Below are 26,763 nucleotides of genomic sequence, written 5' to 3' on the forward strand. Positions count from 1 at the left end.
GTCTCTTGATTCCTAATCCAGGACTCTTTCCACCAAGCCATGCCACACTGCCATTTCTGGCTACTTGGCTTGAGTACTTAATTTTCTCCCCCTGTACAACTGGAAGTAAATCAAAGAGATTCATTTATTTTAGGTATGAGAAAAACTGGAATTGGAGTTGTTTGTGGGTGGACACAAGGGCCAAAACATTGGCCTCAGGTGAAGAGAGGAACTTTGGGGTCAAGATTAGCCTCCACCGGTGGGGCCCCCATAATTCTGTAAGACATGCTTTCAGAACATCAGGTTAGGACAAATTCTGCAGCCCACAGAAAATGAAACTGGTTGGTAAAGTAGGCAGCCCTAACAGACCTGTCACCCTGGCACTGAACTTGTGCCCGTTCAGACCTTGTGGTACTACAGGTTGAAAAGGTCCAGGGTTTGACCACAAATAGTCCTAAGAGTTTAAAGGGCAGAGAAAGCAGATAGATGCAACTCTGGGCGTGCCAACTAAAGGAAGGTGGAGGAAGTTGGGGCCCCCGGCAAAAGGAAATTTAATGGCCAGTTAAAGGTACAGGGATGGAATCCTGAATCCTCCAGCTCCTTCCTTCATCTCCCGCCCCCTGGGTGGGTGACAACAACCAAGGGTTAAAAGAACCGCAGCGTGAACGGTGATTTTGGAAACTCAGAGAGTTAACGTATCAAAAACTAAAGCAGGGGAGGAGAGACTGGAGCCAACTCACGGGAGAAAAAATCCTATTGGCATCGAGGAGGCAGGGAGCCAGCCCCTGGGCGCGGTCTGCAGGGGGCAGGCGATCGCGCGGGGAAGCGGGGGCGGGACGAGGCCGGCGCTGGTGCCGGCTTGGCAGCTGCTCGCAGCCGCAGGGAGTCCTCGCCGCGCCTCCGCCCGGTGCGCCCTCCTTGGGCCGCGGACTCCGCGCTGCGCTCCACCGCTGTCATGTGTGCCGCCCGGATGCCGCCCCTGGCGCACATCTTCCGAGGGACGTTCGTCCACTCCACCTGGACCTGCCCCATGGAGGTGCTGCGGGATCACCTCCTTGGTGTGAGCGACAGCGGCAAAGTAAGCGGGTGCGGGGTCTGGCGCACCCTGACGGGCGGGCGGACAGGTGGAAGGAAGCTCGCCGCGTGAGCCGCGGAGCTCGGAGTTAGCTCCGTGTGGAGCGGGCGCCGCGGCGCTGGAGTTGAACTTGAGCGTTTTGGCTTTGGGAGAACACCGGGAGAGCCCTGGCACTGGGTTCGTGGGCTGGACTGGGAGTAAAGTGTTCCCAGGTGCTGGGAGCCGTGGAGTACGCACACCCACGATTGGTTCGACAGCCATGCAGGCTGTGGTGGCAGGGAGCGAGGCTATGCCCTGCCAAATCTTAAGAGATCATTAATAAACTAGCAGCGCGCTTCATTCATTTTTGTATCTCAGGCGCCTGACACAGTGCCTGGCACCGCCTAGGCGCTCCGTAAATTTGATTGAATTTATTGTGAAAGAAATAACAGAAGGGTCATTTGATCAGTGTTGTTGAGCCCTTTCAGTGCATTGGAATAAGTAAAGAACTGATTTCATTCACCTGATCATTCAGCAAACAATATATGAATGATTCAGACTAGATAACTTGTAATACTAGAAAAGATAGTCTGAGATAAATTACCCACCCAACCCCCCCCCCCCCAGCCATTTGCATCAAAGCAAGCAGTTCCATTTTAAGGTTCAAAATGTCTTCTATGAGAGTATCTTTCACACTTATGTTTCCAAAATCAGGATTTCTGCAAACGACATAGGTAACTTGACTGTTCCATACACAACAGTGGTAACTGTATTGGCAGTGGCCTGGCCAGTTTCAGTGGAAGCCATTCCATTTTTAGGAGAAAAATTAAAGATAGAGATGGGTTATTTTTGAGCTTTTCCCCAACTACCGGTTTGGTTAGCATAAGTACACATATTTGGAACTTGTCAGCTTGAAGATACTATTCCTGACTAAAGATGCTTCCAAGTCAGTGACAGTTTTGAATCGTGACTCTTACATTTGGGGATAACTAAACCCTGTTTTCTTTTGGTGCTTAAAAATCTATACTCCCTGTGTATATTCAGGGAGCCTGCTGTTGTGTTTCCAAGGTGATGAAACTCTCAGAGCTCTCCCAAATGGGGAGACTCCAATAAACCCTGAGACTGATGAATTGTTGCCTTGGGTACTTGACCCTCAAGTTTCAGGGACGCCTTAGGCTTGGGACAAGTCCCAAGAAGCAAAGGAAGAGAGACTGCTAAACCAGGGAAAGATTAGAGGTATTTGCTTAATCACAAGGAATTGTTCAACAATTAGGTTTCTTTTTAAAATTTAAATTTTCATTTCCAAGATTTGAATTGGTAGGATAGCAGGTGAGAGAATTGACTAGGGGACTGCCTTTAACCAGTGGAGAGGAGGAAGAAAAGGAAGTAATTTATCTAAAACTTTACCTTTTCTGGGGGTTGTACAGAAGAAGAATAAAAGAGTGTCCTGAACATGAAATTAGTAGTTGAGTCAGGGAGTCTATTTATATCTAAGGAGCATATTGAAGTTATAAATTTAGAAAAATGCCATTCCCCCACAAGATAAAATTAACTAGGAATCAGATACAAAGGTGAGTTAATCAACTGGATTAGATTTACACTATACAATGTCCTAATCAGTGAAATGGCAACTGTTTTATCGCTCTCCTGCTAAGTGCAAGGCAGTTAATTCCTGACTGTGTGTAAAGGGTGGACATGTCATATATATTTTAAGACTTGATTTCTTTCATTTTGAAAATGGGACTGCCTCACCTTTAGAGTTGCTGGGATAAACATATTATTCATTTAAAACTTTTCAAGGTTCTTACAGAAAATTATATTCCCATGAAGTAAATAAATATGCAGCTGATCTTTATACTTTTACTGAGCTCCCAAAGCTGTTCTCAAACCTTGGGATGAATCAGAAACATCTGGGGTGTTTGTTAAAATGCCAGTTCCTGGGTGTCATCTTCAGAGAATCTGAATCTGTAGGCCTGGATTAGGTCCTAGGAAGTGGCATTCCAACAAAGGTCCCAGGAGATTCGGACACAGGTAGTGGATGGATTACATTTTGGGTAACCTCAGTATATAGGTTGTGTGATGCAGCCAGTTATGTGGGGTCTTGGGTGCTCAGTTCTCCGTTTCCAGCCCTGGGCTGGGGTAGCATCTCAGAGAGACGGGACATGATTTCCTCTGTCCTCCCTCTCCCTTCTAGACCTAATCTTTCATTTCATTTAGGCCCAGAGAATGGTAATGATTAACTGCTTTTAGTTCATTAATTAAAACTCATTCAAAATTAGGTTAATTTTTTAAAAAATTCTCTAGTCAATATTTTAGTATTGGGCATTTTGAATTCAGAGTTAGTTTTTCTCCTCAAGTGGCATGTAGCTTTTTGAAAGAAAAACTCCAGCATGTGTAATTCATTTGCAGATAGGTAATTAATTGTGAGACACTGTGTGCTCAAATATTACTAAATTATCTGATTCTTCCAGCAGGGTCAGGTTGACTTTAAAGATAGGTAAAGATGTCTTGGGTCTTTTAAGCACACTTAGCTGAAAGCAACAGCAAGGAAGAGAATCGTTTTGGAAGTAGTGCCCTGGGGTAGCAGGAGCAAGTCCTATGGAGACCTGAGTTCAAGTCAGGTCTCCACCACCTACATGTTCAAAGTCCATGGGTGAGACCTTAACCTCTCTGAGCCTCAATTTCCTCACTTGTAGAATCAGATACTTTTGCTAAGTATTAAATGAGATAATGTATGAAAATTCCTGTCACTTAGTGGATACGCAACACATACCATGTTCATTTTGTCCCCTTCCTTCCCTCTGTGCCTAGCAAATCCTTAACCTCTTGCTCACTGTAGCATTTTTGCATATTTCCACATGGTGGCACCCATGCAGGCCAACAGGTAGAGAAGGAAGCCATGGCCTGGGATGAAATATGTGGGAAGTGGGGGAGGTCACTGGACCTCTGGTGTGCAGCCTCACTGCTCATGCCATTGACCCTCTGGGACACAAAGATGCACCTAGGAAGAAAGATCTAAACAGCAGTTGCTGCCAGTTCGCTAGCACATCATTTTCAGTGTCTCTTTTAGTCTTCAGTGTGATTATCTCCTCCTAAAGTTGGGAAAGTTGAGACTTGAAAAATCATGCATCCAGAGACGGATTTTGAATTAACATGGCCAAAGCCCATATTCTCTCTCTCTCTCTCTTTTTTTAATTGGGGTATAGTTGCTTTACAATGCTGTGTCATATTCTGCTGTGGCCACCGCAGAGGATGGAGCTGAGCTCCCTGTGCTATACAGCAGGTTCCCACTAGCTATCTACTGTACACATGGTAGTGTATATATGTCAATCCTAACCTCCCAATTCATCCCACCCCCTTCCCCACCAGTGTCCACACATCCGTTTTCTACGTCTGCATCTCTGTTCCTGCCCTGCAAATTGGTTCATCTGTACCATTTTTCTAGAGTCCACATATATGCGTTAATATAAGATATTTGTTTTTCCCTTTCTGACTTACTTCACTCTGTATGACAGACTCTAGGTCCATCCACATCTCTACAAATGACCCAATTTTGTTCCTTTTTCAGAATGGCCATCATCAAAAAATCTACAAACAATAAACGCTGGAGAGGGTGTGGACAAAAGGGAACCCTCTTGCACTGTTGGTGGGAATGTAAATTGATACAGCTACTATGGAGAAGAGTGTGGAGGTTCCTTAAAAAGCTAAAAATAGAATTACCATATGACCCAGCAATCCCCACTACTGAGCATATACCCTGAGAAAACCATAATTCAAAAAGACACATGCACCCCAATGTTCATTGCAGCTCTATTTACAATAGCCAGGACATGGAAGCCCATATTCTCTTTACTAGAGTAGCCTACCTCCCTGAGGCACAGTCCCTGACCTCAGTGAACTTGCACTTTTAGCAAGGGAGCTTAGAATTGTACCTGTAATAAAAGTGGATTGATTCCTGAACCAAAGACTGGGCTCATTGCTGGAGATACACTGATGAATGAAATATGCAAACTCTGCCCTGCCCTTGTGCGGTTGATCATCTCGTGATTAACAGAATCTGCTATGACCTGTCAGAACTTGAACTAATCTGGGAGGTAGGGAAGAGCCTTCTAGGTAGAGGGAATAGCCTGTGCAAAGGCCCTGGGGTAGGAAGGAATGAAAACATCAAGGTGGTCAGAATCCAAAGTTCTAGGAGAGGATAACACAATGTAAATCTGGAGAGGTAGGCAGGGCATAGGGAGTTGGGGGAGGGATTGTGCCATGACCAAATTTTGCATTTTTTTTTTAAAGATCATTTTAGCTTCAGGATAAAGAATGCATTGGAGAGGAGTTAAGTGCAGGCAAGGAGATCAGATAGGATCCTGTTGCAGTAGTTTAGGTGAAATGGGATGTGGCTTAGAAGAGAGAGGCAGTGTAATGTATCAATTAAGAAATGAACTCTCAAGAGTACTTCTATCACTTATTACCTATGTGAATTTGAATAAGTTACTTAACAATTCTACTTCCAAGTTTCCTCATGTATAAAATGATTACTATAATCTACCTCACTGAGCTATTGAAAAGACTAAATGAATTAATAATTGTAAAGTGCATAGAATAATGCCTTGCAGCATAGCACATGCCCAGTAAACATCAGCAGTTATTATCAGCAATGGAGATGGAAAGAGGTGGACAGAATTGGTAACTATTTAGGTCAAATTAATTGGATTTGATGATAGGATTAGAAAGATGTTTGTGAATGTATTAAATAGTATGGTGGGATACAAATTGGTTGGTGATAGGAAAAACTTGATGAAGGAAGCCAAAATTGAACTGGACATTAAAGAACACACAGGACTTGAGCATGCAGAAGAGGGTTAAATAGCCCTGGTTAAGGGAAATGAGTCAATGTTCTGTAATTTCTAAAACTGCTAGGAGGAGCAAGAGTTGTGTTTCACCTGTGACTGCATCATCACCTTGCTCTACCAGGAGTTCTCATAGTCTGAATCACAAATCTTAGTGGTTGTGTGTCATCTTTTCCTTCTGCTTGGGCAGGTGAAGACCTATCTTCCTATAAGCTCAAGACCTCAGGATATCTTATCATTTTGAAGTGGGAATTTGGGATAAGCTATCCCTTCTGAGGCTGCTGAATCAGGGCTTCACTTTCATCAGAAACGTGTTCGTGCCCAAGGATCAGATTATCATCCTGTAAATTCCCATTTTCTGGAAGGCAGATTGCTTTGTTCAAAATGCTCATGGCAGACCCTGTTGGTTACCCACTCACTAGCCATAACCACTTCTTCCTTATTAACACTTTCTGAGTTTGATAGCCTGCAATATACTTGGCTCATGGATAGATCATGGTGTAAGCCAGTCATAGTAATCATAATCCTGTTTGCTGGATACTTATTTTTCCAGTTTCCAGGTAGCTAAGGGTGGCCAGTGATGCCATTCCAGCATTCAGGAAGTCATCTCAGGGGCTTCTGGGAAATATTTTTTTCCCTAATAAATAGACACAGATGTGGGAAGAGAAGTCCTTCGTTTTTTGGATACTTTCATGCGAGGAGTGGAGCTGCTGCCACCACTGTTTGAGACTATGAGGAAAAAATTAAGAGGTTTTCAGAGGCACCAACCTAGTCCCTCTTTGAACATCATTGAATACATACGTGAATAATATTGAGTAGTTAACGGTCCCTGGAGCTGCCTACTACCTTGACTTCTTTTGCGAGATAATGAAATGTCTTTATTGTCTACCCTTCTGTCAATTGCAGCTCAAAGCACCTCTAACAATTATACCACTTTTTCAAAGAATCATATTATTTTTCAAAGGACTGCTAGCTGCCTTCTCCTTTTTCCGTTTCTATCTTCTCCTTATTTGCCAAAAATGTCAGTGTCTTTCCAGGCACCCATATCAGTATTCAGGTCCCCCCAGTTATCCCCTGGGGTATCTTTGTGCACACCCTTTCCATTTTCATTGGCCCTGTCCAGCCTTCCATTGCCTCTTGCCTGAAGTATTACAGGAACCTCCTAACCGTTTTCTCTTCCCCCATTCTAATATCTCTTCCACATTACTGACAGTTACTTTCCTGGAGCATGGGTAGTGTCATGTATCTTCTCTTTTGCAACTACCTATGGCTCTCTATTGCCTCTAAGATCCAAATGCCCCAGGAAGATATTTTAGACATGACTTTGGCCCTAACCTGCTTTCCTAATACTTCCTCCTGTTCCATCCTTCTCTCTTGCAAATAGGAGTAGGATTACCATGAGGTATCCACAAGCTGAGGGATATCTATGCATGCCAATTTCTCACTGTTTCCCAGCACATCACATCTTTTTACACCTCCACCTTGTTGGTGCCAATCCCTCAGCCTGGAATAGTCCTCCTTTATATAATCCCTTTTCCTTCCACCTCTGTCAAAATGAAATCTTGCTTTTCCTCCAAGGCCCAGTTCTGATGTCCCCTTCTTCCCAAAAGCTTCTCTGGCGACCGTCCCCCAGTTGAAATAAATTACCTTTTGTTTTTCCATAAAATTTGCATATATATTCAAACCAGTGTTTTCCTGGTGGTTAAGAGCATGGCTTCTGGAGTCAGATTATGTGGATTCAAACCCCAGCTCTGCCACTTACTTGGAAACATTTCCTAACATATTTGAGCCTTGGTACCCTCACTTATAAAATGTGGACAACAGCACCCTGAAGAAGAGGTGAGGCAGATGAGATAGTGTATGTAAAGCACTCGGCATATAGTAATTGCTCAATAAATACTGGCCATTGTTATTATTTTTCTCTCGCTAAAGTGATTATTTCACTTTTGCCTTTTTTTTTTTTAATTAATTAATTTATTTTGGGCTGCATTGGGACTTTGTTGCTGAGCGCCGGCTGGCTTTCTCTAGTTGCCGCGAGCAGGGGTTGCTCTTCGTTGTGGTGCACGGGCTTCTCATTGTGGTAGCTTTTCTTGTTGTGGAGCACAGGCTCTAGGCACGTGGGCCTCAGTAGTTGTGGCACACGGGGTCAGTAGTTGTGACTCGCAGGCTCTAGAGCACAGGCTCAGTAGTTGTGGTGCACGGGCTTAGTTGCTCCGCGGCACGTGGGATCTTCCCGGACCAGGGCTCGAACCCATGTCCCCTGCATTGGCAGGCAGATTCTTAACCAACTGCGCCACCAGGGAAGTCCTCACTTTTGCCTTTGATTATACTTAGCTTTATAGAATGTTCTCACTCATTGAACTGATTTAAAGTTCTTTGACAAATGGGAGGTGAACTGGAGAGAAGGTAACGTTTATTAAGTCATAATTTGTGTCAGACACTCTGCCAGATTCTTTATACGTCAGCAGTTCTGAGATGAGACGACATCATCATCATCATCATCATCATCATCATCATCATCATCATCATCATCATCATCAATCTTCTTCTTCTTCTTCTTCTTCATGATCCCTACTCTACAAATGAGGAAATGGAGGGTAAGCTAGTTAGTTGACTTGACTGCAGTCACGGTGAGTAAGTGGCAAAACCAAGAATCACACCCAAGTCTGTCTAATTTCCAAGGTTCGTGCTCTTTCCAGGAGTTCTGGCTGCCTCCTGTCATGAGGAGGGCTGACACTCTATTGTCTTTAAGGCTCCTCAACATTGTCTTATTGTTTTAACACAAAGTAGGTGATCAGAAAAGTGTTTTGAAAGTGATGTGTAGTACAAAGACATTTGTGTGTGATGATTAAAAAAAAAAACATTTCTAATTCCAGAGTTCTGTTTTGTTTTTTTTTTAAAGCACTATTTGACTTATTCTTCGAGGCCTTGAAGCAACACTACTGGGCATGACGGGAGTTTGCCACCCTTCTGGTTCTGTAAAGTTGTCTGTTAATTCCTGGAATTTCTTGGCAGTCTGGTTGATTCAGCGCTGTGGCTGTGAGGCAGCATAGGTGTTGGTATATCTGACACATGGCTGACTGGGAGCTTCTGACAGGTGCAGAGGTGGTGGGCAGGATCTCCTGCAGGCCTATGGCATGCCCATTCACTTAATGGGCATTGATCTGACTATTTAGGGATAAAGGCCAGGTGGACTTCCCTTACCTGCAAGAAGAGAATCCAATCGGTCATGTGTTTACAACCCCCTTTTTGTAGAAAGGATTTAAGGCAGCTCTAGAGGGCACAGACAAGTGGTGATGCTTTTATACATTTAAGGGAGAAGAGTCAGTTGTTGACATAAAACAAAGCTAGGAATTAGATTTAAAATGCATCTTGAAATGACCTACAGTCTTATTGGCCTCTAACTTTCCTAGGTGCCAGCCATTAAAAGGACACGTGTTACCTAGTTGGCAATATCTGTACTAAAAGCAGTTGCTCAAGAGGAACACCCCTGTTCTTGATGCTGAGTTCGGATGGGAATTTCTCCTAGATGGACACTGTCTCTTATGATTATGCTTAACAACTTTCCAGTGCAAGATAGCATTTCATAGGATTGCCTCTCTTGAGCTGAAGATGTGACAGGAAGAAGGGGGTCCATAAAACTATTCTGTAGTGTTGAAGCTGTGGGGAGGGGACAGTGGGAGGTGGTCCAGGTACCCAGGTCTTGGCTGGTCTGAAATGTCCTAGAGATGGACTTCAGGATGTCAGAGGGGTGGCAGGACTCCATGTCTTCCAGGTACTGCTAAGAGTGGTCCTTTGGATGGGGTTATGATGAACACCAAGAGGGAGGAGCCTAGTAGTTATTGGCATAAGCCTGGAGTGCAGTTTGTTTCTTGTTGCCAGTAAAATTCAGAACCACCTACCTTTACTGCTAATCCAGCTTTGTGGATGTTGAGGAGCCTCACAAGAGACTATTCAATAATTTCAAACCCATTGACATTGGTGAGAAATCCATTTCCATGGTGGCCATGGCTGCCCTTTGTGACCACACGATGCTACACTTGGGTGCTAATCCCAGCCATCTGCCTGCCATTACTATGCTGTTCTGTCCAGGCTGGAAAGGGCTTTCCTCTAGGTCAGCTCAGTGGCAACTCCACACCCCTGTGCTCTGTTTGTTCTAGAACAACTCATACAGACTGCTGTGGTCACACTGGTCTTAATATTTAGCTCCCGCTCTAGGGAGGAGAACAATGTGTTATTCTTTCCCGGTGCATCCAAGGCACTAAGAAAACAAAATACAAGATAAATTCTCAGTTGGTCACTCAACTACAACAGTAAGTTTTAAAAATGAGTTCCATGGTATATTTAAATTATGATTTTAAAAGTTTGATCAATAAAAATATAAGTAGCACATTTGTTATGTTAAGCAGATGTGCATTAAAATACTATAACATGAATAAAAAGGAAATGAATTTTGTGTGTAAGTCATCTTCTTACATTGCATTGGGTTTCTAGCCCATGACACTGGGTTATAAACTCATAAACAGGAGGTACATTGATGGTGCTATTGCTCACATTAACAACTACAATAATATTGAACATTTATTAGACACTTGTTATGTGCTAGGTTCTGTACTCAGTGCTTTGCAAAGCATAATTCTCCTGACTACTTTATGAGGTGAAACTATTACCGATTCCTGATTAGGTTCTTTCCCTACCTGGTTATTGTTCATATCAATAAGGTGAAATTACTTTTTTAGTAGCAAACAGAAACTTTATTCGTTGGCCAAAGAATGGAGACAGAGGAGCTCATGCTCTAAAATCACCTTCTCCCCATTACAGGCAAGGCGAAATTCCTATAGAAAAAGGTGAAGGAGGCTATGGGGCACGGGCATCTTTTATTATCCTGACTTGTGGAAAGGGGTGGTGATTTTCCAGAATGCAGCCCACACCTATTTTCAGCCCTTGTATGGTCCTTCAGTGTCTGGGTCAGAAGTGGGTTTAACCAGCATGGCGCAGGTGGGAAGAGATCTTATTACAGTGAGATGGTAATGAGCTGTAGAGAGACCTTTGTCCCAATTTTTAATTCGGCTAGCTTATGCCAGTTTCTTGTGGTTAAGCGCTCTTGTTCTAATTATGTAAAAACAACTAGAAGATACAGTCAGTTTTTGGTTTTCTGCAAGTTTGCCTGGAGTAGAGAGTTTACCAGAAGTGGGGCACTTCTTTGTCTCCTTGCCTGAGACAGGTGCACTTGTGCTTTACAGAGACAGTTTAGGTACAGATTAAGGACCCTTGACCTCATCCCCTGGGTGACAATACTTTTCCTTATTTTATTGACAAGGAAACTGAGACTCAGAGTGTAAATCCTAACTTTGAAATAAACATCTGATTACTCTACATTGGATGACTTCTCTCTCCTAAAGCCACTGTGTAGCTCTTTGTTTTCAGATAGTCAAATGGCAAAGTTATAATAGCGTTCTGTACTTAAATTGTTAATACCAATTTAATCCCTAAGATTAAAGGTGAAGACAGATTCATCTCTTCTGATACATTTTTTAAGACTGAGCAATAGGGAATTTACTGGCAGTCCGGTGGTTAGCACTCTGCACTCTCACTGCCGAGGGCCCAGGTTTAATCCCTGGTTGGGGATCTAAGATCCCACAGCCACAAGGCGTGGACAGAAAAAAAAAGAAAAAGACTGAGCAATAAATGTTGATCATCTCCCCGAAAATCTTACTTTGACATTATTTCCTACCTTCTAAAAAGCCTTACCCTTTTCCTTTATGAAAGCATTGTTTCATTGACGTTATTACACTAACTTATTGACTCTAAAGGATAAATTACATTAACTTTATTTTTTTTCTTTTTTAAAGTATTTGATATATTTTAAGCATCAAACAATAGACTACATGCTGTGTTAGATATTTTATCTTTTATCACATTAATACTCTACAATCATATGAGGTAGATTTTTTTTCTCTTATATTGGAGTAGAGTTGATTAACATTAACATTAAATTTAACTTCTAATTGAGATCTGTTTTTCAAAATCTTTTGACTGTTGAAGTTGGTGCCTTTGCTTGTGAAATGGTGATTTGTTTTTCATGAATTAGTTATTCATGCACTGTTACCTGAAACCGTTTCATAATAAATACCCTTCATGCCTTCTCTTCTCATCATGGTTCTGCTCAGGTTGGCATCACCATTAGACCTGCTTCTGTAGTCACAATGCTTTTTCTCTTCTCAGCCTGTTACTGGGTTTTAAAAAATTATTTTGACAGAATGAACTTTCCTCAGTAACCTCCACCTGAAAACCCAGCTGTGTTGATCTCAATTTATCAACCAGCTATTGACTCGTGAGTTAAAAAAACTTTGAAGGCTAAACAATTATAAGGTAATTCTAATTTAAAGTGAGTCCTTCTAGACTTACATATACTGATATAGGAATTTTAAGAACCCAAAGATTTCCCAATAGTTTAAATGGACAAAAAACTGTATCGTATGACCATACAACACTCTCCATTCACCCACACACTTATGTACACACATATAAAACACATTTCTGGGAGGCAATATTAAAATTAAAAACCTAAATAACTTTTAGTTTTGTAGAGTAGGATTGGAGAGTTGGGGATGTGGAGAAGAATTTTCATGTTCCACTTTATAACTTTCTGCATTATTAGTTTTTGTTTTATAATTTTCCATAAAATTCACCATTTTAAAGTGTACAATTCAGTGTCATTTATCACATTCACAATGTTGTACAACCATCAGCACTATCTAGTTCCAGAATATGTTCATCACCCCCAAAGGGAAACCCATTAACCATGAAGCAGTCCCTCCCTATTCCTCCCCTCCTTCCCCTGAGCAACCACTAATTTGCTTTCTGTTTCTATAAATTTGCCTATTCTGGATATTTTATATAGATGGATACATACAATGTGTAACCTTTGTGTCTGGCTTTTTTCACTTAATGTTTTCAAGGTTCACTCATGTTGTGGCATGTGTCAGAACTCCTCTCCTTTTTATGGCTGATTAATAGTCCATGGTATAGATATACAACATTGTGTTTATTCATTCATCAGTTGATGGACATTTGAATTGTTTCTACCTTTTGCCTATTGTCAACAGTGCTACTGTGAACATTCATGTGCAAGTTTTTAAAACCAATTTATTGTTTAAAGTCGTTTTATGGTTCCACATTGCTTAACTGTGGGATAATTCCTGGCCTAGCCTTGCTAACTGATTGCCCCACCTTTCATATTGTTTACGCCCTTGTGTCTTTGTTTATGCTCCTCCTTCACCTTCCTTCTGCTGGTTGAATGTACCTTAGAAACTAGTTTAAACGTTACTTCCTCAAGGAGGTCATGGCCGACATTGCTCCCTGCCTTCCGTTTGCAGGCGGAGCTGAACCTGAACCTGGCTTCTTTGTGCCTCAGTTTGTGCTTGGCACCTCTTTGTGGCTCTTTATTTTGTGGGTCTCTCCTATAACCCAACCTTGAAGGCAGGGGCCATGACTTGATCACTTTTGTATTCACGGCTCCTAGCACATGGTAGGTAGGCACTCAGATGAATATTTGTTAGATAAACGATTCTTGGATTTTTTTTTTACTGCAGGATAACCAGGTTGGAAAAGTTCACTTTAGGATCACCAAAATGTACAGCCAACGAAAAATATCTTCCAAATAATTGTTTGAATAAGAACTCTGGGTTTTTCTAATCTGGATGTTTGATACAATGTACTTGGCCACTGGGAGCTATAATTAGTTTCATGTCCTAGTGAGTAATTAAGAACCTTGGAAGAGTAGATTCTAATTGGAACTCTGAGACCTCATAAAGTTTTCAAATGCCTTTAACTTGGACTGTGTTAAGGATCTGGAATAATGCAGATTATATAGGCCTGCTTTCTCCCTTTGGTTTTATATTATGGTTTAAGTGTTCACTTCTTCATAAAATGGTAATTTACTTGAAATGTTGCTTGTAAATTGCCACTTACAATTTACAGTCCTGGAACATGGTAGACCCTCCGAAAACAATAGCTCTTATTATCCATCTCCTGCCCCTCACAGTACTTGGTGCTTTAGCACAAAATCAGCATTCAATAAATGCTTCTGAGTAAAAGAATGAACAGAATGGGCTGCTATACTGAGAGTACACTATTCCTTTTGACCCTCAGATAGTCCTGGCTGTGTAGGCAGGAAATAGTTAATCAACATGCTCAGCTTGTTGTAGCCAATATTTGTGAAGGTGCAACAGAAGAAGTAACATTGTTAATGCCTTCCAAGAGTGGGACAGATTTTTTTCTTTGTGCTATTTAACTTGGAAGTTGTTTCCCTCCTGCCATGTGGAGGGTGGTCTTATGTAAACCCTAACTATTTTTTGAAGTGCAAAAACACAGGGAGAAACTGTTCCAGCTCCCTGGGACATGAACCTCCAGCTCCAGCATGTGGACTCACTAACCTGTGGAGTTAGTGCCCTTGGAGCTCATAACAACTGATAATGGCTGATGAAGAGCAAAAACTTAAAGGGGTTCAGGATAAAATGGTGAGCAAAAGGAATGCAGATACTGCCTTATTTGTACTCAGAGTCAATAATCAAATGAGCATGAATAAGTATATGATCTCTACAAAGGAAAAATGCAGAGTGCTATGGAGGTATGAAGCCAGAGGACCTGGCTTATTTTGAGGAGGTGTTTCAAGATGCATCCCTAAAGAAGTGACATTTGGTTGAGTCTGAAGTCTAAATGGAAGTTAACTAGGCAAAGGAAAGGAGGGGAAAGGCCATGCAAAGACCCAGTGGGGTGGAGGAATTAGGAACCTGTGATGGAGGATGGGGGTGGAAATAGATGAAGCCAGAGAGATAAGCAGTAGCCACGGCAGTGTCTTTGTAGGCCTTTCCCTTTATTCCAAGGGCAATGGGAAGGCAATGAAGACTGTTAGAATGAAGAAGATAGATCAGATTTGCATTTTAAAAATATGTAAACAGTCACACCTGTCAGAATGGCTATCATAAAAAACCCAGAAATAACAAATGTTGGCAAGGATGTGGAGAAAAGGGAAACCTAGTACACTGTTGGTGGGAATGTAAATTGGTGCAGCCACTATGGAAAACAGTATGGAGGTTCCTCAAAAAACTAAAAATAGAACTACCAGCAATTCCACCCTTAGGTATATATCTGAAGAAAAGGAAAACAGTAATTTGAAAAAAGGCATGCACCCCAATGTTCATGGCACCATTATTTATAATAGCCAAGATATGGAAGCAACCTAAGTGTCCATCAACAGATAAATGGATAAAGAAGATATATATAAATGAAAACAAACAAACCTATATATATATATATGAATTGTAGGGTGGAGAACAGACTAGAGCAGAGCAAGAGTGGTTGCTGTAGGAGATGTGTTGGAAGGAATTGCAGTGAACCACGAAAGAGAGGTAGGTGGTGGTAGACTTGGAGAGAAGTAGGTCCATCTGTGAGACAATAAGGATGCAAAAAACTCAATGGGATTGGGTGACAGGTTGGATATGGGGTGGGGACAAGCTTCCCCTAGATTTCAGGCTTATACAACTGGATGGATGTGGTGGACATCATTGAGTTAGGGAACAGAGAAAGAGGTCAGACCCTGAGGTCTGTTTTGGTCATGCTGAGTTGAGGTGCCCTTGAGATATCTGAGTAGGAGATAGTGGAGTAAGGATTGAGCACAAGAAGGTAATGTCATAGAAGGCAAAAGATGGGGATACTTCAAGATGGAGGGAGTAGAGCAAATGTCACATGTTACTGAGAAGTAGAGGAGGAATAATACTGGAAAAATTTCCAATGGATTTAGCAACATGAGATTATTGTTGAACTTACGAAGACTTATTTTGGTGGAGAGAGAGGGTGATAGTCATCTTGGTTTGGGTTTGAAATGGGTGAAAGATAAGGAAATACAGATAGTGATCATAGACAACCCGTCTGAGATAAGTGTGTAATATTTTTATTTATCATAAAGTGCCTCCAATAGTAATAAAATACAAATAAGTTACGTATGTTTTATTCCCCCAGTTAAGTTATTTGAGGGCTTTTCTACAAATGTTTGTGCTTGTAAAAGTTACATAAGCATGCTAGTATTGCCCATTTACAAATATTTGAGTGGACGCTAAAGCATTGGCAAACGTGTATGTGCCAGAGTCTAGAATTAGTTACAGCCTTCTTAATAATCATTTTACTATCTTATCTCAGAAATGTAATTTAGCACCTCAGAGTCACTGGAAGTCTTGATATTCAGTCAGTATTTTTGTTTTAAAGTGTGGGATGCTACTAGTGAAGCTATTTTCATTTTATTAAGACCAAACAGGGAAGGCATCATTTTTCTGTACATTTAAGATTGTTTTGAAATTAAAACAAACAAAAGCAGGTAAGACAATAGAAACAGATGTTTCCTGTATTTTAAATGCGCTTTGATCCTGGGGAAGCATTTTTGGACTCCTGCCTTCTCTAAGGGAATTAAGAAAACCTCACCTCACTCCCTCTCTCCCGGGTGGATGACTGTGCAAGAAAGATGTAATCCGGTTGAAAAAAACCACATATAAATGACTCACATTAGGAGGGAAAACTGCAACCCGTATGTGTATGAATGGAGGCCTGAACAATCATTCTTTTTTTCTTTCTCTGTCCAGACAATCAAGTAGGAAGAAGAAAAACAAGATTTATGCTAGATTATGACAGTTGAAATTAGAATAAGGAAAACTATCCGTGTAATCTAGACAGGATTGGATTCTTCAAAAATGCCAAATCATTGTAGGAAGTAGGAAGGAGAAAAACAAGATTTATGCTAGATTTATGACAGTTGAAATTAGAATAAGGAAAACTATCGGTGTAATCTAGACAGGATTGGATTCTTCAAAAATGCCAAATCAGTGGGTACATAGAGTGAGAAGACAGTTAAGAGGAAAATATGTGGAAAAGGAATGATGTGACGATTATGACGATATAAATACACATCAGTTTACATTTTTTTCATGTCTTTGGGCTTCCCCATCTTTGTGTCTTACCCTGAATGCCCTAACCCCTCACTCTTCCCTACTTATAACTTATCCATCACCTCCTCCAAAAAACAACCTGATTTTTGTTGTCCTCACTGATTTCTCCTTTCTCTGAGTTTTCACAGCTCAGTTCATAATGCCAGTTTGGCTCTTAGAAACATGCCACTGTGCATTGTTCTCAGTTTCCTATCTGCACATAAATTTTATTTCCTCTGCCAGAAAATAAACTTTCAAAAGGCAAGAATTATTTCTTATACATTTATCTGAATCCTTAACAGTTTGATGGGCATATGATGTACATTTAAACAATATGTGTTGCCTTGAATCATTACCAGGTAAAATGCATTACTGAACATGACAAAAGGTAGGCCAAGGAGTATATTTTATACAACTTCCAGCCAAATGTTGGCATTTTTCCTCCAAGCCTCTGTACCTAATGATTTGTTTGCCATACACCCTGTAACAGGCCCTTGGTGAGCACAGGTGTGACTTTCTCAGATGAATTTGGAAGGTATTTGTAATTTAGTGGAGGCGTATGTCTGAATCCCTAAAGCTGCATGGTGGTGTACTGGTCAGTATCACTTAACCAGCCATTGAGCCCATCTTGTCCTCCAGCGTCAGCACCTCAGTATCATTTCTGGTCCTTTTTGTATATGCAGTAACTCTCATGAAGAAGGTGAAAAGCAACCCACACTTAGCATATTTATTAAATGTTACTATGTTCTTGAAAAATTGATGACCCCAGTGTTTGTAGCAGTATTATTTACCATAGCCAAGATATGGAAGCAACCTAAGTGCCCATCAACAGATGGATGGATAAAGAAGATGTGGTAAAAATATATACAGTGGACTATTACTTAGCTATAGAAAGAGTAAAATCTTGCCATTTGTGACAACTTGGATAGACCTGGAGGGTATTACGCCTAGTGAAATAAGTCAAACAGAGAAAGACAAATACTGTATGTTTTCATTTATATGTGAAATCTAAAAAAGCAAAACAGAGAAATATAACAAAACAGAAACAGACTCACAGACATGAGAACAAGCTAGTAGTTGCCAGAAAAAGGGGAGTGGGGAGGGGGGGTGAAATAGGTGAAGGGGATTAAGAGGTATAAACTACCAGTTATAACATAAATAAGTCACAGGGATATGATCAATATGTTATAGTCAATATGTTACAGTAACTTTGTGTGGTGCATAATCTATAAAAATATCGAATCACTACTTGTACACTGCAAACTAATATAATATTGCAAGTCATCTATACTTCAATTATTAAAAAAATGAGCAAGTGAAGATGTACAGCTGTCAAAGCAGTTTCCTTTTACTAGCATTGTTGCTGCTGTAGATTATTAATTCCTTGAGGGCAAGGATTTATGTCTTACTCATATCACATTCACCAGGCTGGGCACATCATCTGGTAGATAGAATGTGCTCAGCAAGTATTTGACGAATGAACAAGTAAGCAAATGATTAATTTCTAAAAAAGGTAAAAGATTGTATAGCATTTATTGTGTGCCAGGCACTAGTCTGAGTCTTTTACATGTATTAACTCATTTAAAAATTACTACAACTCTGTCAATTAAGTACCATTATATCTCCATTTTGCAGATGAGGAAACTGAGTCACCAACAGATTGAGTGCCTTGTTCAGGGTCACATAGCTGGAAACTGATGGAGTTAGGGTTTAAATCTACATGGTCTGGTTCTAAAATCTGTAGTTTTAGCAGCTCTGATTTGGGAGAAATTAAATGCTGTACTGGTAACCAAATACTTGGGGATATATGAAAACCTTAGGATATAGTCACCAGTCTCTGTTATAAAATTTTTGTTTGCTTTTGGCTTTTTGTCTTACCAGAGAAAACTCATAAGGCATTTTGGCAGTTTGTAAGTAAACTTTCTAAAGCGATTATGTGTCCTTTCCAAGATCACTAATTTGCTAATTCTTACTCAGGTTTTCAGGGACGCTGTTATGTCGTTGCATGTCAGAGCTTTGGAACCAGGGGCGTAGGCACTGGCTTTGGGAGTGGGGAAAAGTAAACTAGTGTCAGTGCTTGGCTCTGGCATCCTCATACAGGAGAGGGATTTGCAAAGCCAGTAGTGGGGCTTGTTCTGAATTTCTTTATTAGCTTCAAGAGTTGAGTTTGTTGAGCTAATAAGCAGGCAGTTCAATGAAACTCACAATATGTTGGCTGTTTGAAACCTAACATCAGGTCTATCCAGAGCCACCACAAAGAAAAGAGAGACAAACAAGAGCGAGTACCAATCACATGGAATATTTCTGATTGGACTCAGATTTTATTTTTTAAATCTACTCTTTTGGACATAGAGCCACAATTTGACAAACCTTGGCTGCTCTGTATGCATATTCTCTAGATGGCCACCATGATTTCCATACATGTTCATACTGACTTTTAAGTAGGCTTTGTAAATCAAACCTTGGACTAATTGTCCTGGTGTAACTTATTTAAAGAGCTACTCCCAGTCGCAGGTACAAAGTCTTGGGAGTTCTGTTTGGCAGAAACAAATGGAACCAAAATTTTGCTTTTCTACTTTCATCCAATTCCCTATATGTAGTCAATCTGATTAAAACAAACAAATAAACACCCAAAAAACAAACCTGGCTACTGAGCTCACACTGGAATTGGAAATTGTGAAACATTTGGTTTTCCAGGGGCACTAGGAAGGTCTTTGTAATTAATGTGATAGAAACAAAGAGGTTTTCAATTTCACCACATATGATAGAAAAAAATAGTAATTTAAAAAATGTATCTTCCAGCTCTGAGAGCAGGTAAAGGTCCCCTGAACCTCCAGTAGGAGGTGCTCTTGCTAATTCATACAGCTGTGTCCCAATGACCAAATGGGGTGAAGAGAGATGAACTGTAAATTAAACAAACAGAATGAAGCATAAAGTGTTTTTCCCCCTTTAAAATTAGGGAATATGACATGAAATAGCATTCTCTGGTTGCCATAAAAATACAACAGGAAAGTTGGATTAGACTCACAGTTTTGACTAATGAATGCTGTGCTCATGAAAACACATAATTATCCCTGAGCTCATTTTTTTTTTTTTTAATTTATTTTTGGCTGTGTTGGGTCTTCGTTTCTGTGCGAGGGCTTTCTCCAGTTGCGGCGAGTGGGGGCCACTCTTCATCGCGGTGCGCGGGCCTCTCACTGTCGCGGCCTCTCCCGTCGCGCAACACAAGCTCCAGACGCGCAGGCTCAGTAGTTGTGGCTCACGGGCTTAGTTGCTCCGTGGCATGTGGCATCTTCCCAGACCAGGGCTCGAACCCATGTCCCCTGCATTGGCAGGCAGATTCTTAACCACTGTGCCACCAGGGAAGCCTATCCCTGAGCTCTTGATATGAGCCAATTGCAGTAGCTTGGGTGAGGGGGCACTTGCACATATTAATTTTAAAGATAGAATACTGGTTGGCAAAAATGACTCTCCTAGTACTATATTAAAGGATGCAGCAAGAAGGAAGGAATACACATAAAGACTGAAAGAAACATAAATCTCATTGCTGTTTTCATTGAGAACAGATTTCTTAGAACTTAATAACTGGATTTTTGTGGAACTGTATTTAAAGAAAATTTTATAGATTAAATATTGTGAAAAAATGTATTAGGCCATAAGTTGGGATACCTTAACTAGAGAAGGGATTCTACTACTCATAGGATTGTGTGATCATGGGCTAGTCTGGGTCCTTTGTGTGTCTTTCTTCCTCATCTGTGAAGTGGGTTTGGGGATACGGTCCTCCAGAAAGGACTTTTATTTTCTTCTGTTGGGAGCTGGGGACTGTTGGGGTCACCGGGCATTTTGTCTGAGCTTACTGCTCATTGGTCCTCTTTCACCCTAGAGCCTCTTTTTAGTCTCTCTTTTTTTTTTTTAAACCTTGATACTTCCCTTGTGTCCTGCAAGCATTACCTAAAAAGTCTTATGCAGCATAGAGTTATTTGTACCTTTAGAGTATCTCACCCCCTTATTTATGGAAGCAGAAATTGCTGGTGTTACTGAATACTTACTCTATGCCAGGCATTCTTTTGAGCATTTTACTTGTGCCATTTCACTTAATGCCAACGACAACTTTATGAGGAAGTTAGTATTTTTATTCTCATTTTATGAGTGAGGAGACAGAGGCCTAGTGAGATTAAGTAATGATTTGCCAATGTTACACAGCTGATAAATGCTGGAACTGGGATTTAAAAAAATACACCAAAAAAAAAAAAAAAATCCATGCACATGATAGGAAATTCCAAGTTTACAAAAGGATATATGTAGTGGCTAGCAGGTCCTGTTTTTGTTCCTGTCTCCTGGACATGACAGTGCCCCTCCCAAAAGACAACCACTATTACCAGTTTCTTATATATTTTTCTAGAGATAATGTACAACATATAGAAGCTAATATATATATTTTACGTATTCAAGTACTTATATATTTTTATATATTCATTTTTTCCCCACAAATGGTGGTCCACTAAATGTTTAATGCTTTGCTATATACTGTCAGCCCTCCATATCTTCAGGTTCTGCATCTGGGGGTACAAAGGGTCAACTCTGGGACTTGAGCATCCCTGGAGTTTGGTACCTTCACGAGTCCTGGAACCAATACCCCGTGGATACTGAGGGATGACTCTTTGACATCCTTGCATACCAGTACATAAAGATTTGCCTCATTTTCTCACTTTTCCACAGTTTTCCATTGCAGTGATGGGCCAGAATTTATTTCACCATTCCCTATTGATGAGTATGTAAATTATTTCATCTGTTTTGCTATTACAAACAGCGTGGTGCTGGGATGTGAACTCAGATAATCTGACTCCTGATCCCTACTTCTTTGCCAACCTTCTCATTTGCTTTCCGCTAAGGAGTTTCCTCTGTACTCTGAAAATGATGATGAGAAACATTTTAAAATAGGGGAGTGACATGTTACCAGTGCTCTGTTGTTGAAAGAGAACTCTGGTGGCTGCAGGGAGGAGAGTCTAGATAGAGAGGAGTTTGGAAGCAAGGGTATTCTTTTTCCAATAATTAACACCACTTTCCCCTTCACCATGTGGACAATGTGATCTCTTATTCTTCCATCTCCAGGGACCTCCATCCTCCTTCCACTCCAGCCACCAGCATGGCCTCACGTGGAATCTTCGCAGCTCTGACCACGACCTGTCCCTTGCTTCGTTCCCAGCCCTCAATTTTCATGGGAGTGGGCCTTACCCTGTTCTCCTCTGTCTGGATTTGATAGAAAAATAGAAATAACAAAACTAGAAAGTAACGTTTCTTGAATTCTTACTCTATCCCTGGCATTTCTCATTCATTACCTCTTTTAATCTGAAGAATTATTAGTTTTATTTTAAAGGTGAGAAATTGAGCCTTAGGAAATTTAAGTAACTTGTCCATGGATGCCCTTAGCCCCCCTGTACTGGGTTAGGGTGAGGGTTAGAGTTAAGGCTGGGCTAGGGTTCACCTTAGGATCGCCCCTCTATCTCTGATGCCCAGCCTGGATGTGGCCTGTCCCAGGCTGTTTTGGGATTGCTGGCTCCTGGGGAACATGGGGGTTGGCACGAAGCTCAGCCCTGCCCAGTTTCCCTACATTCATATTGTCAGTTTCATGTTTAAGGATAAGCCTTTATCGGCCACTCTCTCTATTTTGAAACTCCCTCCCTCTTTTTTCTTCTTGTTCTGATTCTTTTCTTTCAGCCTTTCTATATTTGAGTTCCTTTGTGTGTCTAGCACTTTGGTGCCAGAAATACCAAGGACCAAGGGCATCACTGTCTTCTGAGGAGGTTATACTTTAGTGGGGAGACAAATAGATGAACTCTAGATTATACTGTATTGAGTTTAGTGCTTGTATCAATATTAGCCTCCTGTGGTGTTACCGCAGACTTGGTGGCTTATAACAACACACGTTGATTCTCTTACATTTCTGGAGGTCCAAAGTCTGAAATCCGTTCCCCTGGGCCAAAATCAAGGTGTCAGTAGGGCCCTGCTCCCTCTGCAAGTTCTAAGGGAGAATCTATTTCCTTGCATTTTCCAGTTTCTAGAGCTACATTTTTTGCATCCTTGATTCCTGTGCCTTCCCTCCATCTTCAAAAACAGCATCTCGCCCCAGTGGTCACATTGCCTTCTGCTTCTGTGTCAAATCTCCCTCTCCCTCTCTCCACTAAGGACACTTGTGATTGCATTTAGGGCCCACCCCAGTAATCCAGAATAATCTCTCCATATCAAGATACTTAATTTAGCCACATCTGCAAAATGCCATATAAGGTAACATTCGCAGGTTCCAGGGATTAGGAACTGGATATTTTTGGTGGCCATTATTCAGCCTACCACATTGCTGATGGCAGGTGCATGCAGACATTGCCAAAGAGCAGTTTCTTTAGCTTGAGGGGTCAGGTCAAAAAGGGCACCTGAGGAAGTGGTTGACCCTTCAGCTGAATTCTTAAATAGGTAGGAGTGAGCTTCCATTCATTCCATTCATTACTCCCCAGGCCTGTCTCCCTGACTTTACCTTTTCCAGTTCCTTTCCTGGCTCCTCTCACCCTTCTAGACTTTAAAAATCAGCCACAAAACCCCAGGCTTCCCCTGTCAGCGCTTCTCACTCCATCTTCTCTTCCCCAGAAATGTCAGCCTCTTGCATGGGCTTCACATTCACCTCTGCACAGATGGATGCAATATCCATCTCCAGACCTGTGAGTTTCCATGCTCTGCCCACACCTGCTGTTGGACAGCTCTGTCTGCAAGTCCTGCTCCCCTGCGTCATCTCCCCTTGACACCTCCAACTCACATCTCCTTTGGTTGTCATAGTTCTGTCGTTTCATCCTCATTCTCTCATTCAGAGACTTAGTATTTCTATATATCCTCACTGTTTCTTCTGGATCCAGTGCACTACCAAGTTGTGTGGGTCCTTCCTTAACATTCTGCTCCCATGATACTTCTTCCCTCTCTGCTCCTCTCTCCACTGGCCATTGCCTCTACCCAGATGAACCATTCAAATGGTTGGCTAAGGGTTCTTCCTATCTCTAAACTCTCCTCCTAAATTACCTTCTATCATTGCTCCGTTAATTTTCATCTGCGACCCTTGTTTAAAAACTTCTAGAGAAAAAATTCTAAAGTCCTTTGTGTGACACTTCAGCGTTCTTCAGAGGCCAGCCCTACATCACATTCATTTATTCATTCATCAGATGTTTAGTAGGCATCTATCATGTGTTCCCCTCATGCCAGGAAGTGGAGGTATGATAATAAGTAAAAATAGACATCTCCACCTTTGTGGAATTTGTCATCTAATGGTAAAGACAGATATGAATAAAACAATAATTATGAATATGTGTGAAATTGCAGCTGTCGTAAAACAGTAGTTCAGACTTATGTAATGTCTGTGATGTGTCTGTCACCAATCTAAGCATTTTACCTATGTTTCATTTAATCTTCACAACATGTTCATAACTATTATTCCCACGTTACAGATGAGAACACAGGCACAGAGAGTTTAAGTAACTTGCCCAAATTCATAAAACCGGAAAGGACTGAAGTCAGGCATCCTGGTTCTAGATTTGTGTATTGAATAACCACGATGTTGTATTTTCATAAAGAATAGGTGCCTGGTGCTTAGAGAATTGTTAATCGGGGGTGGGATATGAATGAGGGGTGTTATGAGGGATTTGAGCTTATCAGGAAAGGCTTCCTAAGGAAGGACAGCTAAACTGAAATAGGAAAAATCAGTTGGGATTAACTGGGCAGGAGGAAAGAAAGGTGTTCCATGCAGAGGGGGGAAAAAAAGGCCCGATGGTGGGGAGAGCAGGCTGCTTACAGAGTCTTCAATGGGACCAGTGTGGTGGAGCAGAGAGAGAGGGGGAGGGGGGAACAAAGAGTGGGATTTGGCTGAGGTGGGATTAGGCTGGGAGGCAGGTAGATGCCAAACCACCCAGGACCCTACAGACCATGTTACAAATGTTTTTCTTGGCCCTAAACACAGTGGGAAGCCATTGAGGTTTTAAGCAGGGGGTAAGAGAGATGTGACAAAGGTTTCTGGATTGGGCCCTGAAAAGATGTGGTCTCATTTTCTAGAGCAGGAACTCTGGAAAGGGACTCAGTTCAGGAATAAGATCATGGACTTTGTTTGCACATGTTGACTTTGAAGTGCTTTGTGAGAAATACTAATGAGATATCAAGGACAGTGTCAGATATAGGAATCTGGAGTCCATATAGAAGTCTGAGCTGGACCTTTAAGTTTGGGTGAGCAGATGGTGCCACACTGAAGGAAATGGTTCCTTCATTATATGAAGCATGGAAGGGCTCAGCCTTGTTTCATTGACCATTTGTGACACAGAGATGAACTTGCTGAAGGAATTCTCTCCTGCTAAAGAGCACATTAAGACCTCTTTGTGAGGTCTGTGTTAATCTTTTGCAGCAGATTTGAATGTGGGTTGATAATCAGCCAGAGTGGGAGGAATTAATTTTAGATTCCTTCTCTACTTTCTGCTTTTTACAACAGAATACTATTGGTAATCATTTATCCTTCAATGATGAGAACTAGTTTTTGGAAATTGTGGTTTGAGTGTATTAAGAGGAGACTGGCAGGAAAAAAGAAAGAAAAAAAAGCTCTGTGAGCAGGCTTCTTAAGATTACAGTGTACCCTCACTGTTCACATCAAAATGGATTGTATTTGTTAGCTGTTGCTGCATAACAAATTACCCCAAAACTTAGGGGCTTAAAACAACAATTTATTATCCTTACAGATTCTTTGGGTCAGGGATTCAGGAGCAGTTTAGCTCAGGATGTCTCATGAGGTCTCAGTCAAGGTGTTGGCCAGGGCTGAAGTCATCTGAAGGCTTGACTGGGGCTGAGGGATCCACTTCCAAGGTTCAAGTTCATTCTCATGACAGTAAGCTGGTGCTTACAGTTGCGGACAGCAATCCTTGGTTTCCCCCCATGAGAGCTTCTCCCAGGGCTTCTTAAGTATCCTCATGGCAAAACTGGAGGCTTCCTGCCATAATAATAATTCAAGAGTGAAAGAGCCAGATGGAAGCTGTCCTTTTCATAGCTAGCCCGAGAAGTCACATAGCATCATGAGTGCTTTATTCCAAGCACATTATGAAGTTTGGTACACCTCAAGGCACCTTTTGAAGAGAGGAGTGTCGAAGAATTTGTGGACATATTTTAAAGCTACCACATGGATGTTTAGAATCTGAGCTGTGGATGGAGCCTCCACTCTCATCCTGTGTAGGAACTAAATTCTGCTACAACATCCCTGACAGATGGTCACTCAGCCTCTGCTTAACACTTCCAACTATGAGGAGTTCACTACGTTGTGAGTCAGTGAGTTCCATTTATATCCAGTTTTAATTGTTAGAAGCTTCTTCTATTCATGAACTTGAGAACACTATTGCTATTTCATTATTGAAGCTAGTTTTGCTGCTCTAGAATGGCACTTTTATGTCATGACTTTTCCATTATTTGCAATGATGGTAATCTTCTTGACTTCTCTCTTCTTCAGACAAAATACTGTCAGTTTCATTCAGAATTTACTCTCATGTTTTGATTTCAGGGTCTTTCCACATTCTGGTCACTTTCCTATAAAAACATTTCAATTCAGTTCATCCCTCCACAACTGAAGATCAATTAGTCCTGTACCCCAAGCTAAGTGTAAAAGAACACCACAAGGTAGTCTTCACTTTGCATAATAATGCAGGAGAAAAAGGGCCCTGAAAGCTGAAATCATGCAAGTAATTTTAAGAATCAATGGGAAAAATTACGATTACTCTGAGACCTTTTAAAACTGTTAAAACATTAAAAACTTTCAGATCTAAATGCATGGGGAAATGAAATAAACAGTGAAACTAGTGTTCATTTAGTATACTGTAATTTAAAACATTAGAAACATAAAGTG

At 41.2% G+C, this 26,763-nt stretch overlaps 1 protein-coding gene across 1 annotated transcript in view; it reads left to right on the forward strand.

Annotated features, from left to right (window-relative positions):
• Positions 1–914: 914 nt before the first annotated feature.
• GDA (guanine deaminase) overlaps positions 915–26,763 on the forward strand; it is a 122,479-nt gene continuing 96,630 nt past the window's right edge. The window contains exon 1 of the mRNA XM_059926464.1: positions 915–1,057. Coding sequence (XP_059782447.1) covers positions 935–1,057 — 123 coding nt within the window. The 5' untranslated portion in view covers positions 915–934. The remainder of the gene's footprint in view (positions 1,058–26,763) is intronic.

The sequence above is a fragment of the Balaenoptera ricei genome, chromosome 6 (assembly GCF_028023285.1).
Source record: "Balaenoptera ricei isolate mBalRic1 chromosome 6, mBalRic1.hap2, whole genome shotgun sequence".
In the NCBI taxonomy this organism is placed as follows: Eukaryota; Metazoa; Chordata; class Mammalia; order Artiodactyla; family Balaenopteridae; genus Balaenoptera; species Balaenoptera ricei.